Source organism: Carassius carassius, chromosome 33 (genome assembly GCF_963082965.1).
Source record: "Carassius carassius chromosome 33, fCarCar2.1, whole genome shotgun sequence".
Lineage (NCBI taxonomy): Eukaryota > Metazoa > Chordata > Actinopteri > Cypriniformes > Cyprinidae > Carassius > Carassius carassius.
In genome coordinates this window covers 10476711-10492890 of record NC_081787.1, presented here as the reverse complement: position 1 = coordinate 10492890, position 16180 = coordinate 10476711, and the positions used below count along the sequence as shown (strand labels likewise).

General features: G+C 35.6%; 2 protein-coding genes across 3 annotated transcripts; both read left to right on the top strand.

The window, feature by feature from the left end:
* The first annotated feature begins 869 nt into the window (after window positions 1–869).
* On the top strand, window positions 870–12235 carry LOC132113719 (tyrosine-protein kinase BTK-like). 2 transcript variants are annotated; one of them, XM_059521659.1, is made up of 19 exons: window positions 969–1503; window positions 1545–3331; window positions 4247–4409; window positions 6390–6494; window positions 7330–7411; window positions 7598–7726; window positions 8501–8565; window positions 8661–8851; window positions 9104–9166; window positions 9282–9336; window positions 9617–9699; window positions 9949–10076; window positions 10164–10238; window positions 10484–10655; window positions 10825–11041; window positions 11136–11200; window positions 11289–11407; window positions 11492–11649; window positions 11766–12235. In XM_059521659.1, the coding sequence occupies exons 3-19, from the start codon at window positions 4269–4271 to the stop codon at window positions 11832–11834; spliced, it is 1917 nt and encodes a 638-aa protein (XP_059377642.1). In that variant the 5' UTR covers window positions 969–1503; window positions 1545–3331; window positions 4247–4268; the 3' UTR covers window positions 11835–12235. The 2 variants fall into 2 exon arrangements, with proteins under 2 accessions (XP_059377641.1, XP_059377642.1); XM_059521658.1 differs by lacking the exons at window positions 969–1503; window positions 1545–3331 and adding an exon at window positions 870–947.
* A 640-nt stretch (window positions 12236–12875) lies between these two features.
* LOC132113715 (magnesium transporter NIPA2-like) lies at window positions 12876–15962 on the top strand. The gene is made up of 6 exons (XM_059521652.1): window positions 12876–13001; window positions 13546–13681; window positions 13876–13932; window positions 14124–14214; window positions 14648–14808; window positions 14900–15962. Exons 1-6 carry the CDS (start codon window positions 12900–12902, stop codon window positions 15550–15552), a joined length of 1200 nt encoding a protein of 399 aa, XP_059377635.1. The 5' UTR covers window positions 12876–12899; the 3' UTR covers window positions 15553–15962.
* The last annotated feature ends 218 nt before the right edge of the window (window positions 15963–16180 follow it).

The following is a 16180-nucleotide window of genomic DNA, read 5'->3' as shown; positions in this document are numbered from 1 at the left end:
AGTCTGTGTGTAATGAATGAATATAATATGCAAGTTTCGCTTTTTAAGTGGAATTAATAGAATAAATCAACTTTTTGATGATATTTTAATTATATGACCAGCACCTGTGTGTGTGTATATATATATATATATATAAAGTTAATGTAGCACAATGCCTTTTCAATTATGAGTTCGTTTTAATAACAGTGAGTCATAAATATAACAAATATGAATCGACCATGACATGTATTATACAAAAAAAAAAGTCATTGTTGAATAGATTGCAATAGCGCCGTCATCTGTTTGGGAGGTACATGACTCGTTTACGTTGTTGGAGTGGGTTCATTCGTCAACCACACATGCATTGAATTGCAGCAGATGACCAGTAACCATCTGGGCATCGTTGAATTTTGCATCGTTTTACATATTTTGTAAGTAATGTATTTGTATTTGGGTTGTATATGAGTGGTTGGCATGTAAAAGCATGAATAGGGTGTCCACTAAAATCAAACCTTTGATTAGGTAAATTAACTGATTTTATTGGTGACAACACTGATCACATCCAAATTTTGTGTATTAAGTTTTTATATTTTGTTGGTTTAATTGGTGCTATAACAACTGAGAAACCATCTGTAATGGTCATATTTATCAAAAGAGTAGAGTAGGCTTTGGATTAAACACATTCAGCCTTCTCAAACAATATACCAAACTGACCTGTAAGCATAGGTCAGTTGCAGGCAGCATATGTGAGTATTAGCAGGTTGCGTGAAACTGTTAACAGTAGCTCTGCATGAGCGACAGTATGAAAATGAGCAGGAAGCAAAAGGGGAACTGAGTAACAAGAGTCCTGTGGCTGGGTGGAGTTTTGTCCACTGCTGAGCACATTCACAGTACAATTTAATAGCATGCACTCAGTCAGACTGGTTTCATCGTGGTGCCAGATCACAGCGGAAAGAAACAGACTTCAGGTAAGATTTCTTTAATAACTTAAGACTGGGGATCCTCTGTCAAGGACTAAGAGTGTAATTTGCCATTAGCTGTGACATAGAATAATGCTGTTGCTTAAAAGATACAAAGGGACAAAATAAAGCAAACTATTTAAGTTATTTACTAGATGGGAACATGCTATATAGAGATTTTACCAATGTGACAGTGAGAGAGAGAGACTCCATGATAAATGGCTAAACTAATCAATTTAAGCTCCTGTTTCTGGTCTGTACAAATGCTGTTTTGCCATCCTGATTTACAGTTATGCAGGTAAATCAATATGCAAACATTTTTTAATTGTTTTTTTATAAAATTTTGTAAAACTATCTACGAACACCACAAAATAGACAACGTTATATTAACAATAGCAAACATAAAGACATGTATGTACAAAAATAAGAATGCATAAGTAAAATAATATATAATTATTACAATAAAATTACTAATTATTTGTTAATAAATTGCATAAAGTGCTGTACTGGATTAGATTGATGCTGAATACAAATCTGGCTCATAGAAGGGAGAAATAAGGGTCTAGTTTTGAGGGGGGGGAATGTATTTACCTCATAGAATAGAAGAGTGTATATGCATTAATTTATAATAAACATACAGTGAAACTATTTGCACATGAAAACAGTCCTCTCCACTGGTTAGTCTACTTCACACTTTCATTTAACTTACTCAATAGTGTCACATATAGAGTGCATTTATAGTTCATCTAGCAGATGCTTTTAAAAGTGATCAAAAAGAACAAGAATAAGACTGTTTTCAGTTTCGAGACACATTCTGCAGCAATGTCACCTCTTTCAGCCAGAATGTTCAGTGTTTTAGCATTGTAACCTAACATGGAAGATATAAGGGGAATTAATGTAAAAGTTTTGAAATCTGACATTAAAAACTCATATTTATCGGTAGTTATTCTGATAATTTGAGGGAACTGTCCTCTTCAATGTTTATGGAGATTATAGTCCTGTTTTAGCACTGGATCATGTATTAACATTTAAACAAATGTCCATACTCCTACACACCTTTGTATACATCACGTTTGTAAGACTGGATGCACAACAAGATACAATCAGAAAAAAGTGCTTTGCATTTGTATATCTCACAATGAAAAGAGTCCATTTTGGTGGATCCCAGTGAAGTAATGCAAATTCAAATTCCATCGAATAACATTTACTGTAATATTCATCATCATCTGTGGCATTTAGTAGGCTAACTCCTGTTTTATACTAAAGTTGAAAATATTATTCTAGATTTTCATTTGTTAAACCTCTTCAGTAATGCACAATTAAAAATAAGCATCATATTGCTTAAAATACTGAAATATATATTTGCACTGTTGCATTTGACTTTATATTAGCCAAGTGAGAAAAAAAATGCATTTGTAAGAAACCACAGAGGTATAGATAAATTGTGGTCTAACGCGGCAGACTAACTTTTGCCGAGTTCACTACCACCAAACATAAGTGATACTCACATACTTATCATCCAGGAACCTTACAAAGACACAGGACACTTTAGAAGGTTCCTGTTGCTCAACATTACTTTCAATGAACACAAATAGTCAAATATATAAGCAACTATATAATCTGTTAACCACAGGGAGTATATTAATGGGTGTGCATGAGTTATTTCATGCTTAAAACAGTCACACACACACATTATATGTCATAAACAACTACAACGTTTTACTATTTAGCCTAAGGTTTAGACCTACCTGCCCTGCCACTAAGTATCATAGGAAGTTATGGTCTTCATTATGGTAGTATTTGATATCAACAAATTGTTACATTTGTGCAACATCTGCCTGGAAAGAAACCCTGATGTGAAACAGAGACAACCTTAACAGTAATTATCTGACTCGTACTGCTTACTGATGCCGATACGAACTGTGTTTCCCCTTCCTTTGTATCACAGTGCAACATTGATGCAACTTCCCTGTGTCAAGTCTTATAAGTCATTACCCTTTGAATAAGCTGTCGAGCTTTCATTGTAAACAAGGCTGCTAAAAAATTCCTGATATACCAAAGCCACACCATTATCATCCTGGTGTTTAAAAGTACGTTTAAAACGGCAGTGACAGTCGCAACATAATGTGCCGATAATGTTAATACTTGTCACAGTTTTCATGTTGAACTTTTAGTGACAAGCTATTAAAGGTGTCAGAAGTGGCATTGGTAGCAGAAGAAGAAACCAGGAAATGCTTGCATGGTGTTTAAAATAGGCAGTTCAGTTTCTCTACCACAGAACACAGACGACTCAGCATTTAACGACTATGTGAGAGAAGCTTATTGCGGAGGCACTGAAAGTAAAGCGGAACAGAACTAACTAAGATGTTGTTTTAAAGGACACTGAGATACAGGTAACTTAAGCAAATGATTCTCTGGAGTAAAACGTGTATTTTAATATTTACATTTTAATCAGAATACAAGAAAGGTATTTGTATATTAAGAAGATATTGAGCAAAAACCAGGGAACCTAGTAAGCTAATCTTTACTGATTCATGTAAATGTGTGAAGTTACATTAGGTTTGTATTGTAGAGACAAACCTAAAAGCTGTATTCATTGACAAGGTCATTAAATGATTAACAAATGTTTTTTTTCCCTTCAACACATTCTTTCTCATAAATTATCTGGATTCAGTGGGGCCCTTGTGATGTTTGGCCACATTTTATTTTCTTTTTTTTAATATTGTTTACATATATATTTCAACCTACAGTATCATTATTGAATAAGATATTGTTCGTAAGACCTCTTGGCCTTTAAGGCCTTTTCGGGAGAAAGATTTGAACATTCAGTTTCGGTATGTAAATAGTGAAGATACATGGGGAGATGCTAATATGCAGAGAAAGGATGAGTGAGGTTGTGGGTTCACATCATAGACAAGAGCAGGAAGAAGTGTTCAAAGGAAACTGATGATCTACAGGAGGAAACATTGGCAACAAAGGATGTCATTGACACTGACAGCAGGACTCATGCAAACCATTCCTAATCAGGCAAAGCTGCATGGATCCATATTCAGCATTAGACCAGATCAGACCTGTTGGAAAACTGGATGTAGCATAACACCCTACCATTAGATACTAACATTTCGATATAGAAGTTGGTTTTACTACAGGGGATATAAAAATCATTTCCATTCAGCTTTCTTTTTAAACATAAAGAGGAATCCCATATTCCACAAGATCAATATAGAGTTCAATCCCGAACCCGTCACTGAAAGTTAACTAACAAAATCAAACATGTAACATGTTTAACATGTAAGGTTGTCTTCTAGTACACCTCAGATATAAAAGAACATGCCAGACAGCATTCTGGAGGAGATTTTTGTAAAACGGTCCCAGCAGAAAAAGAAGACCTCACCTTTAAACTTCAAAGAAAGGCTGTTTGTACTCACGCAGGACAAGATATCCTACTACGACTATGATGCTGAAAAAGGGGTATGTATGAATTTTCTTAGCTTAACAGTAGATGTTGGGAAAATAACAGGCATTAATTAAAGTCAGAAATTCACCCTATTTTCTAAATGCATTTTATTTAACTTAAAGTGAATAATTTGTCCATGCATGTGTTTCTAACTTCTCCAAACATTTTGTCTACGTAAACCCTGCCCATTTCATACAATCGACTGCAAGCTCTCATTTAGATCTGCATCTGTCCAGTCAAAACTTGATGGATAGAATAAAGTCCCCATCCTACTTTTTTTTTCTCTGATAATCCACTTGACACAAATGTACATCACAATACAAAGACAAGTTCTGTTGCTCTGTGTTACATCGTTACTTTAAAGGGTTAGTTCACCCAATAATCAAAATTATGTCATTAATAACTCACCCTCATGTCATTCGAAACCCGTAAGACCTCCGTTCATCTTCGGAACACAGTTTAAGATATTGTAGATTTAGTCAGAGAGCTCTAAGTCCCTCCATTGAAACTGTGTGTATGGTCTACTGTCCATGTCCAGAAAGGTAAGAAAAACATCATCAAAGTAGTCCATGTGACATCAGAGGGTCAGTTAGAATTTTTTGAAGCATCGAAAATACATTTTGGTCCAAAAATAGCAAAACTACGACTTTATTCAGCATTGTCTTCTCTTCCGTGTCTGTTGTGAGATTTCAAAACACATGCCATTTAGTGATATCCGGTTCGCGAACGAATCATTCGATGTAACCGGATCTTCTTGAACCAGTTCACCAAATCGAACTGAATCATTTAAAAATGGTTCGTGTCTCCAATAAGCATTAATCCACAAACTACTTAAGCTGTTAACTTTTTTAATGTGGCTGACACTCCCTCTGAGTCAGAATAAACCAATATCCCAGAGTAATTGATGTACTCAAACAGTACACTGACTGAACTGCTGTGAAGAGAGAACTGAAGATGAACACCGAGCCGAGCCAGATAACAAACAAAACATTGACTCGTGAACGAACCAGTTGCATCGGTTTTCGGATCACCAGAAGTTCTTTCTGACAGTTCGATTCAATAAACCGGTTGAAGAAAATGGTTCTCCGGTTCTTTTGCGCTTGACGTAATGACGTCATTTGCGATGATTGCCCTTGATTCAAGCCTTCGGTTTACCTGGGCTCACAGAATCGATTCAGAATCAATCATCAAAAGGATCAGTTCAGTTCGGTTCAGACGCTCTGTGTGTCAGTCTGCTTCACGCTGAATCACACATGCTCAGTATCATCAGCTCCTCGGTTCTCGAATCGGACACATCTGACAGAAACGGTTCTTGACTTGAGAATGAGTCATTCTTTTGTTCGTTATCTGGCTCTGCTCGGTGTTCATCTTCAGTTCTCTCTTCACAGCAGTTCAGTCAGTGTACTGTTTGAGTACATTAATTACTCTGGGATATTGGTTAATTTTAACTCGGAGGGAGTGTCAGCCACATTAAAAAAGTTAACAGCTTAATTCATTTGTGGATTAATGCTTATTCGATACGCAAACCGTTTTGAACGATTCAGTTTGATTTGGTGAACTGGTTCAAGAAGATCCGGTTACATCGAATGATTCGTTCGTGAACCGGATATCACAAACTGCTTTGTTTTAAATCTCACAACAGACCCGGAAGAGAAGACAATGCTGAATAAAGTCGTAGTTTTTGCTATTTTTGGACCAAAATGTATTTTCGATGCTTCAAAAAATTCTAACTGACCCTCTGATGTCACATGGACTACTTTGATGATGTTTTTCTTCTAAAATATCTTAAACTGTGTTCCGAGATAAACGGAGGTCTCACGGGTTTGGAACGACATCAGGGTGAGTTATTAATTACATAATTTAGATTTTTGGGTGAACTAACCCTTTAATATATATAAACAACTATAACAAGTTATTTCCAATACATAACCATTTTTTCCAATGTTTTGTGATTTTGATCTTTTAATAACATAATCCTCCTACTGACTGTTTAGAAGAGGAAAGGCCTGAAAGGTTATGTGGACACTGAAAAGATCAAATGTGTGGAGATTGTTTTACCAGAAGACAGCGCACCTCCTGACCGACTTTATCCATTTCAGGTGGGTCTCAGCAAAATCATCCTTCTCCACCAACTTCAATGGGAACTCAACTTTGATCTTTTTGAAAATTTCTAAACAATTTATTATGCATTGTTGGTGTACAGTATTTACAGTAATCATGTTACTTCCACTTCTCTCATTAATATATTGTACAGTACATCATCATATCTTAGTTTTCAAGTTGAGCTGAAGTGAAGTCTCTGTATCTAAGTTTCAACATTAGCTGACTAGTAAGTATAGGCTAACAAGATCACTTAGGCTAGTAGAAATATGTCTGATTGGGCTGATAGAGTGCAAGAAGAAACTGCTCAGGCTTTCAACCATGAAAAGAGGCTGAGAGTAATGAAGCAGAAGTGAAACCTTTCCTCTTCAAAGTCTAAAATCAAAGGAACAACAAAACTTACAAAAATGTTAACAAACAGGTGCTGGCACTGTAAAACTGTCAGACAGATAAAAGCAACGTATATTGTTTTTTACATTGAGTTTTCCATCCTAAGACAACTGTCAAAAAAAAAAGGGTGCCAGCAAATGAATACATCAAACAGTAAAAATTTGTGGTTTTCAGTTTCTCAAACAATTAACACTTTTAACTTGTGAGCTATACGTATTTATATATCTTTACATAACATTACTTGCAATGAAAATATGTACAAACTTCGCAACTTTCAAAAATAGCACTAAAAAGAAACTGTAAACTGTCCAATAAATGAAACTTCAAAAGAAAGAGGAAACATTTGGCAATAGTAGATTACTTTGAAATGCAAAAGTTGATCCATCTATAGGCCAAAGTCATATATAGCATTGTATTGTGATGTATTTTTCTTCCCTCTCACAGATAATCTATGATGAAGGTCCTCTTTATGTATTTGCTAAGTCGGATCAAATTCGCAAGCAATGGTTAAACGAGTTAAAAAATGGTCAGTATGTGTTTTAAGTCATTATCACAAATTCCATTCAAATTAACAAGCCAACTTTATGTGGGCTAACATTATAGGAAAGATAAGAAGACAAGTATAAATGCTTCCCATAACACACCATACAAGTCCTATGCAAAACACAGTGTTGATTCAATGTAAATGACTTCCAATGTACCTGTCTTTAAGTGGTGCAATCCAACAAGGACCTTATGCAGAAGTATCACCCGTGCTTCTGGGAGGATGGCATATGGAAGTGTTGCCAGCAGGAGATGAAGCAGGCAATGGGCTGCAGGGTGCTGGAGACCAAAAATGGAGGTCTGTTATATTAAGTGTGAAAATAAATTTGGTTCCTTTCATTTCCGTTCTCATTATTTGAGTTTTCTGAAATGTCGTACGTTCTCTCACATCGTTACCTCCAATATATGTTTGATGAAACACACTACTGAATATAGCTACAAAGAAAAACTTCTCAGCGTGACCAGTCCATTCCGATTCCCAATAAATGACTCTTGCAAGCTAATTATTCTTAGTGAATCAAAAACATATAATGAATTCGGACTAACTTCTGAATGGATGAGTCTGGTGAGCTGAAATGACGCGTTTGAGTCTGTTCTTTTAACTGCAATCTGCATAGTTTGATTCCTGGACGAATGACTTAGATGAATCGGTTCTTTTTTGACAATGCACTTTACTGTGTTTTGTGAGTTGTATTATGTAAAAGTATGTTACTACATTTTTGTGGTTTATTTTTGTTGTTTAATCTATAGTTAAAGGGGTAGTCTCGATTTACTCACCCTCCAAACCTGTATGTTTTGTGTGTGTTTTTTAAACACACCATTTAAATTATCTTAGGTGTATTTATTATCATCATCATTTTGCAATGGAATTGTCTTTCTTTCAAATATATATTCTCTAAAAGTGCAAAAAGTATCGTTAATGGCACGATTCATTACAATTTCCATAGCTATTCAACAAAGGTACCATTAATTCATCGTTTCAACACTTAAGTATGGCGCAGTATTTGAGAGTTAATGCTACTTAAACAGCATTTGCATTTCTTCAATACATGTCTCTTACCCTTCTTCAAAGGGTTTTTCAAAAGGGGGTCGAAGTATCGTGATTCCAGGAAGCCTCTCCCACCAACACCCGAGGAGGTCAGTTACCAATCTATCCAATCACTGACAATATATGCATCACATACCATCCGATTTACTCTGTCAAACTGATCTATGTTAATCTCCTGCTTTAGGAAAAGCTGCCCAGGCCTCTGCCCCCCCAGCCTCCCATGCTTACACCGGACTTCAGTGTGGGCATGACTGTTGTAGCTGAATATGAGTATGCACCAATGACTCCCCAAGACTTGGAGCTGAGAAAGGATGAGGAATACACACTCTTAGAAATCAGCGATCCCAATTGGTTTAAAGCTAGAGATAAATACGGGTAGGAGATTGCAAAATGATTAAGCATATGATTAGTAATACTTGATCTATATATTGTAGACATTAAGATAGTCTAAATGTGCTAGTGGAGAAATTATTTGATAAATACAAAGACTCTTGTTAAATTATTTGCATATCTGGGGAAACTTTTAGAGGCTGTGGGCGAAAGGTAGTCAGGTGGAACACGCTGTGCAATCAGGGCTGTGTTCTTTCAGATATGAAAAGCATTACTGATATCCTATACTGTTTACAGAAATGAAGGATACATCCCAAGTAACTACATTGCTCAGGCCTTAAATGGATTGGAGAAATATGAGTAAGTATTCATTCAAGAATATGGACAACTACTGTCTATGCTAGTTTGAGAAGGTGAACACTTTTAAACCTTAGAAACAGTTCAACCACATTTTAAGAGTTTTTCTATCTTGTAGTTGGTACTGTAAGAACATAAACCGCAGCCAGGCAGAGAATTTGCTCAGAACAGAAGTAAGTATAGAGCCATGGTGGTAATCCCAACGTAATTTATCCACAAAACAAATAAATAAAACAATTCTGTATATAACACTTTGATTATAATCACTTGATTATAAAAAAGCATCTATGTTTCTTTGTGTGTGTGTGTGTGTGTATATATATATATATATATATATATATATATATATATGTATGTATATATATAGTAAGTTGAATTCTATTTTTTACACTGAAATGATTTTTGACACTTCCGAACTGAATTAACTCTATATATCTGTTTAATATACAATAGAATAAAGATGGTGGTTTTTTGGTGAGAGACTCTGGCAGATTCACTGGAAAATACACTGTCTCTGTGTTCACCAAGGCTGGTGGGTGAGTCTGATCAAGCTATACATTTGTTTCACAGTTAACTTATCAAAATGAAAATGGAAAACTGACCCTACGGAAGAGAGATGTAAATCTCTATGCAAAACTAGAATAAGTCCTATCAGGTCAGGTTTCCCACTGTGTAAATTGTCACGGGACTGTGTTGTTCATCTCTCAAGTTTTTTGTGAGACCAATTGAAGATATCACTTGAAACCTAAGTTATTGTGAGAACTTAATTTCTTGTCTCTCTCCAGGGAGACTGCTGGCAGCTGCAGACACTACAACATATGCGTCACCGCAGACGGCCAGTTCTATTTAGCGGAGAAGCACAACTTCAGCAGTATCCCAGAACTTATTAATTACCACCAGCATAATGCAGCAGGTAAATCTCACCTTAACCACTTGCATGTGAATACACAATGTCAAAGGATGGGTGTAAAAGTATTTCATTAAATCAAATATGTTTCAGGTCTGGTGAGCAGACTAAAATACATTGTGTCAGATCGGGCTCGGAATGCTCCCTGCACGGCTGGTCTGGGTTATGGTGAGTTTATATTTGTCATGGGTTTGGTCATGATCATGGGTTCGATACCCAGGGAATGCATTAACTGATAAAACGCATAGCTTGAATGCAGTGTAAGTTGTTTTGTGAAAAATGCATCTGCCAAATGCACATATGTAAAAATGTAAATGTAAATATTTGCCTGTATGCTTCTGGCAGTTCCCTCTAAATGGGTTTGATTAAAAGTGTGTGGTAAAATTGCCCTCGTCTCCTACTTTTCATTACAGGAAGTTGGGAGATAGATCCTCGTCAGCTTACATTTATCAGAGAGCTTGGTAATGGTCAGTTTGGAGTGGTAAAATATGGTAAATGGCAAGGCCGTCATGACGTGGCCATCAAAATGGTTAAAGAGGGCTCAATGTCAGAAGATGACTTCATTGAAGAGGCCAAGGTCATGATGTAAGTATACACTATTGTTGAAAAAAAAAAAAAGTGTCAGTTAAAAAAAAAAAAAATCAGGAAGTGTTCACATAAATGCTGATCTTTTGAACTTTCTATTCATCAAATAATCCTGAAAAATTGAGCCATCGTTTCCACAAATTTATTATTTTCTGCTGTACAACACTAGGAAACTGTGTCACGGAAACCTGGTGCAGCTCTATGGCGTCTGCACAAAACAAAGGCCCATCTACATAGTCACAGAATATCTCGCCAATGGATGTCTGCTGAATTACTTACGGGATGTTCTGCAGCACCCATCGAGTATTCTGCTCCTTGAGATGTGTAAAGATGTCAGCGAGGGCATGGCCTACTTGGAGGCCAATCAGTACATCCACAGGGACCTGGTTTGTGTGACACAAAAATCTTCCTTGCCAACTGGAAGAGATATTTTACCAGTAAAATGTGTCATTTTAATTTATTTTTATTTTTTGCTAATAGGCTGCCAGGAATTGTTTAGTAGACTCAAATGGAACCATTAAAGTGACTGATTTTGGTTTGTCCAGGTAATTTTATGCATGGCCCAGAACAGTGTTTAAACAACTTACTACTATACACTGACATACTATATAAAAATGACTGCTGTTCTTACAGGTATGTTCTGGATGATGAATACACCAGCTCCGTAGGTTCAAAGTTTCCAGTGCGCTGGTCACCTCCTGAAGTCCTCCTTTTCTGCAAGTTCAGCAGCAAGTCAGATATCTGGGCATTTGGTGCGTCACCATTGCATTTCCAGCAGAACTTTACCTTCTGTTAAAATCATGGTTTCATTTCCTCTTATATTGTTTGTCTGACAGGTGTTTTGATGTGGGAGGTATACACTTTGGGCAGAATGCCATACGATCGGTGGAACAACACAGAGATAGTAGAGAAAATTACTGCAGGTCATCGGCTTTACCGCCCACAACTGGCCAATGAGAAAGTTTATTCCATTATGAACATCTGTTGGCACGAGGTACACAGCTTTATACTATGTTGAAACATTTTGTCAGTGTAAACATGACAAAAGTCAAATAATTAAAGAGTTTGCCTACTCTCTCTCTCTCTCTCTCTCTTTGTTTTTTGTTGTAGAGACCAGAGGAGCGGCCCACATTCATTGATCTTGTCATGACCATCAAGGACTTGCTTTTCAATATGTAATAGACACAACTACTGTGCATCCTTTAAGGACATTAAGGACACAGCCCATCAGATGCAATAGTCTTGTGTATGGAATAGCAAGAATCATTATCATTATCAGTCTTGAAGGACCTCCTTACTTTCTTTCATCTAAGGAACCCAATAAAATATATTAGTATGAGTTTAAAATGTTACAAGAAAAAAAAAGGAGATTGGAATGTGATTTCTCATGTAACATGTCTCATGTCTCTACTTACATTTTCCTTAAACCTTTGAAATATTATGAAATTCCTAAATTTCATATCTAAATAGCTGCTCTTTAATATTATTAAAATTATTCATAATAACCAGCAGCAACAAAAATACAAATAAAAATGGATGACTGTAATTAACATGTACATATAAATAATGACTGGGTATTGTTTTTTATTGAGTGTATATATATATATATATATATATATATATATATATATATGTAAACATTGGTAAAACAAAGTAGTATCTAGAAGAAATCTTCCAGTCTTGATGTGTAAATATATATATATATATTTTTTTTTTCACCTTCTCTTCTGTGGTTTAAATTTGATGGCTATTTAATTAAATACTACACTTTTTAATCTAGCTGTGTTTTTAATAAAATGAGAGCAGTTTCCAATATCCCTCTGGCTCCACTGCTTTTTGTCACTCTCTTTTAATACTACTTTAAAATGACATGCATTTGTCAACATTGATGTCAGTAAACACTTGTTTGATTAACCAGCATTATTTTGATTCAAAGTTCTCTACTTTAAATAAAGTCTAAAATAGTCTCATCTGGTCTCCTAGCCTGGTCCAAACTAATCTCAACACATATTTCCACGTTACAACATTTATATTATTACATAACTGTTGTTGGTTAAATTACAAACTGCAGATTTTGTTCAAATGAGACAATTGATGTTTATATACCTGAAATTTTACACAGTTCCACCAAATTCCATTTAAGCTATCATGTACAAAAACCTATAAAGTAGCATCTGTTTAAGAAGGGCACCATATAAACAAAAGTTTAATCCCCAAAATGTCCAGACAGACAGGGGACTGACAATGTTTGAAGTTATTCAAGAGCATCTGGCAACCCGCGGTACAGTCACCAGGAAGTTTATTTACGCGAGACTAAACGCCACCGAAGGACGATATGAATGCAAGGTAAGTCAGTTTAACAATTATTTATATTGTTAGTGTTCAATGTATATGATGTATATAATATAATGTATATTGCTAATGTAGTCTTAAATGTTAAAGTAAATAAGTGCCGAAACATGAAACATCACTACTTGCTAGCGTAAAATACATGAAAGCTTAAGAGAGCCAATCAAAATCTATGTAAGTCGTTCTAGAAAAAAAAAATTTTTTTTTTTGCTTTCCCTTTTTGAAAATGCTATGATTCTGTATTTCCTGTCGTAATAAATGCGTAGCGTAGATAGACAAATGGTCTACAGTAAAATATTGTTTTGAAGAACTGGCGATGTGAAAAGCAGGCGTGAATCACTTGATCTGAATCGTTTCCTTTTCTATTCTGTGGCTGCTTTAAATCAGATTGTGCTGTCTACATAGATATCATATTGGGGCATTGTAAGCTTACTCAGCTGCGCTTATGATGCCCAAAAATGCCGTCTAGGTAGGCAGCTCACTAGATTTTTAGACATAACCACTTCTGTAACTTTAGTGTCTAATGGACAACTTTATTCAGATGGATGCTCCAAATCGCTCTAACTTCTACATTGGTTTGGCACTTGCTGTAAGCTCGACAATCTTCATCGGTGGCAGTTTCATACTGAAAAAGAAAGGCCTCTTACGACTGTCCAAAAAGGGCTCTACTAGAGCAGGTGGGTCAGTAAAATTTGCAGAGTAACCTACCATTGCACAATACTTTAATAGGCAGTATTTGAATTGCATTGATTTAAAAAAAAAAAAAAAAAAAAATATATATATATATATATATATATATATATATATGCCTTTGACATTGTGACTTTTTTTCTTGTGCAGTCTAATCAGGTCATTTCTATTTATTATTCAGGTCAAGGTGGATATGCATACCTGAAAGAATGGTTGTGGTGGGCAGGGCTTATATCAAGTATGACATTATCATTTTATATATTTATTTGCAATTAGTGGCACTGAATTATAAGGCATATCCAGAATACTGATAGTAATCAGATGTGTATGATGATTAATAGATCTTAGTAATAACATATTGCCATTCACAACTGAATATGTCAATAATATGCACAATCTTTTGTCTTTGTCATGTATTTTATTTTTCAGTGGGAATAGGTGAGATAGCAAATTTCGCAGCATATGCATTTGCTCCTGCCACATTAGTAACACCTCTGGGAGCACTGAGCGTTTTGGTCAGGTAAATTTCGCCACAGTGTACAACATTTGGGGTCTCTTATTTGATCAAAAATACAGTAAAACTGTGAAATAATATTACAATTCAAAACAACTGTTTTCTATATTAATATATTTTTAAATGTGATGGAAAAGCTAAATTTTCAGCAGCCGTTATGCCAGTCTCAATGTTGCTTATTCTTTCATATTTCATATTATTATAAATATTGGAAAATGTCAGGATTTGAAATAGATTTTCTGGATTTAAAATAGAAATATTTAGTAACATTATAAATGTCTTTACCATCACTTTTGATCATATAAATAAATCCTTGATAAATAAGTGTACATGTCTTTCAAAAAAAAAAAAAAACCTTTAAATGTTTAGGGTTGTACAGGAAGATTACATTTTTTGTATAAAACCTGACTGGATATACAACCTTATTTTTTGTCGTTAGTGCTGTGCTTTCATCATACTTCCTGAGTGAGCGGCTGAATATCCATGGGAAAATTGGCTGTTTGCTGTGCATCTTTGGTTCCACAGTTATGGTTCTCCACGCTCCGCAAGAGGAAGAGGTTGCTTCTTTGACTGCAATGGCAGAGAAACTCAAAGATCCAGGTATTCTTCCGTCTTTCTTACAAACACAGTAGGCATTCTGAGAGTTCTGTGCTGTTTTTCATTAGAGTTGTCTCTTTTGCATGTATCACAGGATTCATCGCTTTTGCTGTCTGCATTGTTGTCAGCAGCCTGGCCCTGATCTTCTTTGTCGCCCCTCGCTATGGTCAGAAGAATGTGCTAGTGTACATCCTCATCTGCTCTGTGATTGGTTCGTTGTCTGTGTCCTGTGTGAAAGGCCTCGGCATTGGGATCAAAGAGCTGTTTGCTGGAACGGCTGTCCTGAAAGAACCGCTGTTCTGGGCCCTTCTCATATGCCTTGTGATCTGCATCAGTATCCAGATAAGCTACCTTAATAAGGCCCTTGACATCTTCAACACTTCTTTAGTTACACCTATTTATTATGTCTTCTTCACCACATCCGTCATGGCTTGTTCAGCCATCTTGTTTAAAGAGTGGCTTCAAATGTCGGCTGATGGGGCTGCTGGGACTGTTAGTGGCTTTCTTACCATCATCATTGGCATTTTTCTTCTTCATGGGTTCAAGGACATCAACTTTAGCTTGGACTCTCTACCTTTATATCTGCACCATGGACCTCAAGAAAGAACATGGAACCAACCATATATTGCTTTGCCAACCAATGGGAGAACTACTATGGATGAGAGCAAACTGACTAAAGAAAGAAATGCAAAGAGCTTTTTTTCTGAGAGTTCAGACAAAAGGAGCAATGGCACATTTAATACCTAGCATAATATCAGTAAAAACACATAATGCTTGTGGGTAATACAGCTTTACTATTTGCTACTGTACATGCACACTTTGCAAAACAATACTGTGACAGTACTTGAACTTGCTTTTTTTTTTAGTATAGAAGGTATCGGTGTTATATCTATTTCTATTTTTCCATCTGTTAGTTTTATACTGGTGATATTTTCAAACTAATAATGCTGTGCCCATTCACTTCTTATAAATACAAAAAACCTTGAAGTAGCAGCATACGGTTTAAAAACCTACTTTACATCATCTTAATAAATGTTTCATTATTTATTCTATGACCAAACCAGCCTTGTTTAGAATATACATAGGATTACATTCATATGAAGCACCTTAAATGTATTAAGTTAATATTTAAAGCTTCATCTGTTCAATAAAAGCAGTTTTTTCAAATACACTTTGCTTGACTACTTATACTCTACAACTTAAAAGTTTTGATCAAAGTGATTTTCTTTCTTTATCTTTTCTTAAGCAACAGCTAAACCTCTGAGGTGGTGCATATATATATATATATATATCTGAAGTGCCTGGTAATTTTTATAAATAGCACACTAAAGAGCTTTCATTAGTATTTAAGGAGCTTGAGTGTTATCTAACTTTA

What these genes read in the sequence shown, in the direction of transcription:
- LOC132113719 (XM_059521658.1), top strand. Translation starts at nt 4,269, where the DNA reads ATGCCAGACAGCATTCTGGAGGAGATTTTTGTAAAACGGTCCCAGCAG. An exon ending in GTGTTCACCAAGGCTGGTGG is followed by an intron (nt 9,700 to 9,948) that starts GTGAGTCTGATC and finishes GTCTCTCTCCAG; the next exon opens with GGAGACTGCTGGCAGCTGCA. An exon ending in GTCAGATATCTGGGCATTTG is followed by an intron (nt 11,408 to 11,491) that starts GTGCGTCACCAT and finishes TTTGTCTGACAG; the next exon opens with GTGTTTTGATGTGGGAGGTA.
- LOC132113715 (XM_059521652.1), top strand. Translation starts at nt 12,900, where the DNA reads ATGTTTGAAGTTATTCAAGAGCATCTGGCAACCCGCGGTACAGTCACC. An exon ending in AAGGACGATATGAATGCAAG is followed by an intron (nt 13,002 to 13,545) that starts GTAAGTCAGTTT and finishes AACTTTATTCAG; the next exon opens with ATGGATGCTCCAAATCGCTC. An exon ending in GCACTGAGCGTTTTGGTCAG is followed by an intron (nt 14,215 to 14,647) that starts GTAAATTTCGCC and finishes TTTTGTCGTTAG; the next exon opens with TGCTGTGCTTTCATCATACT.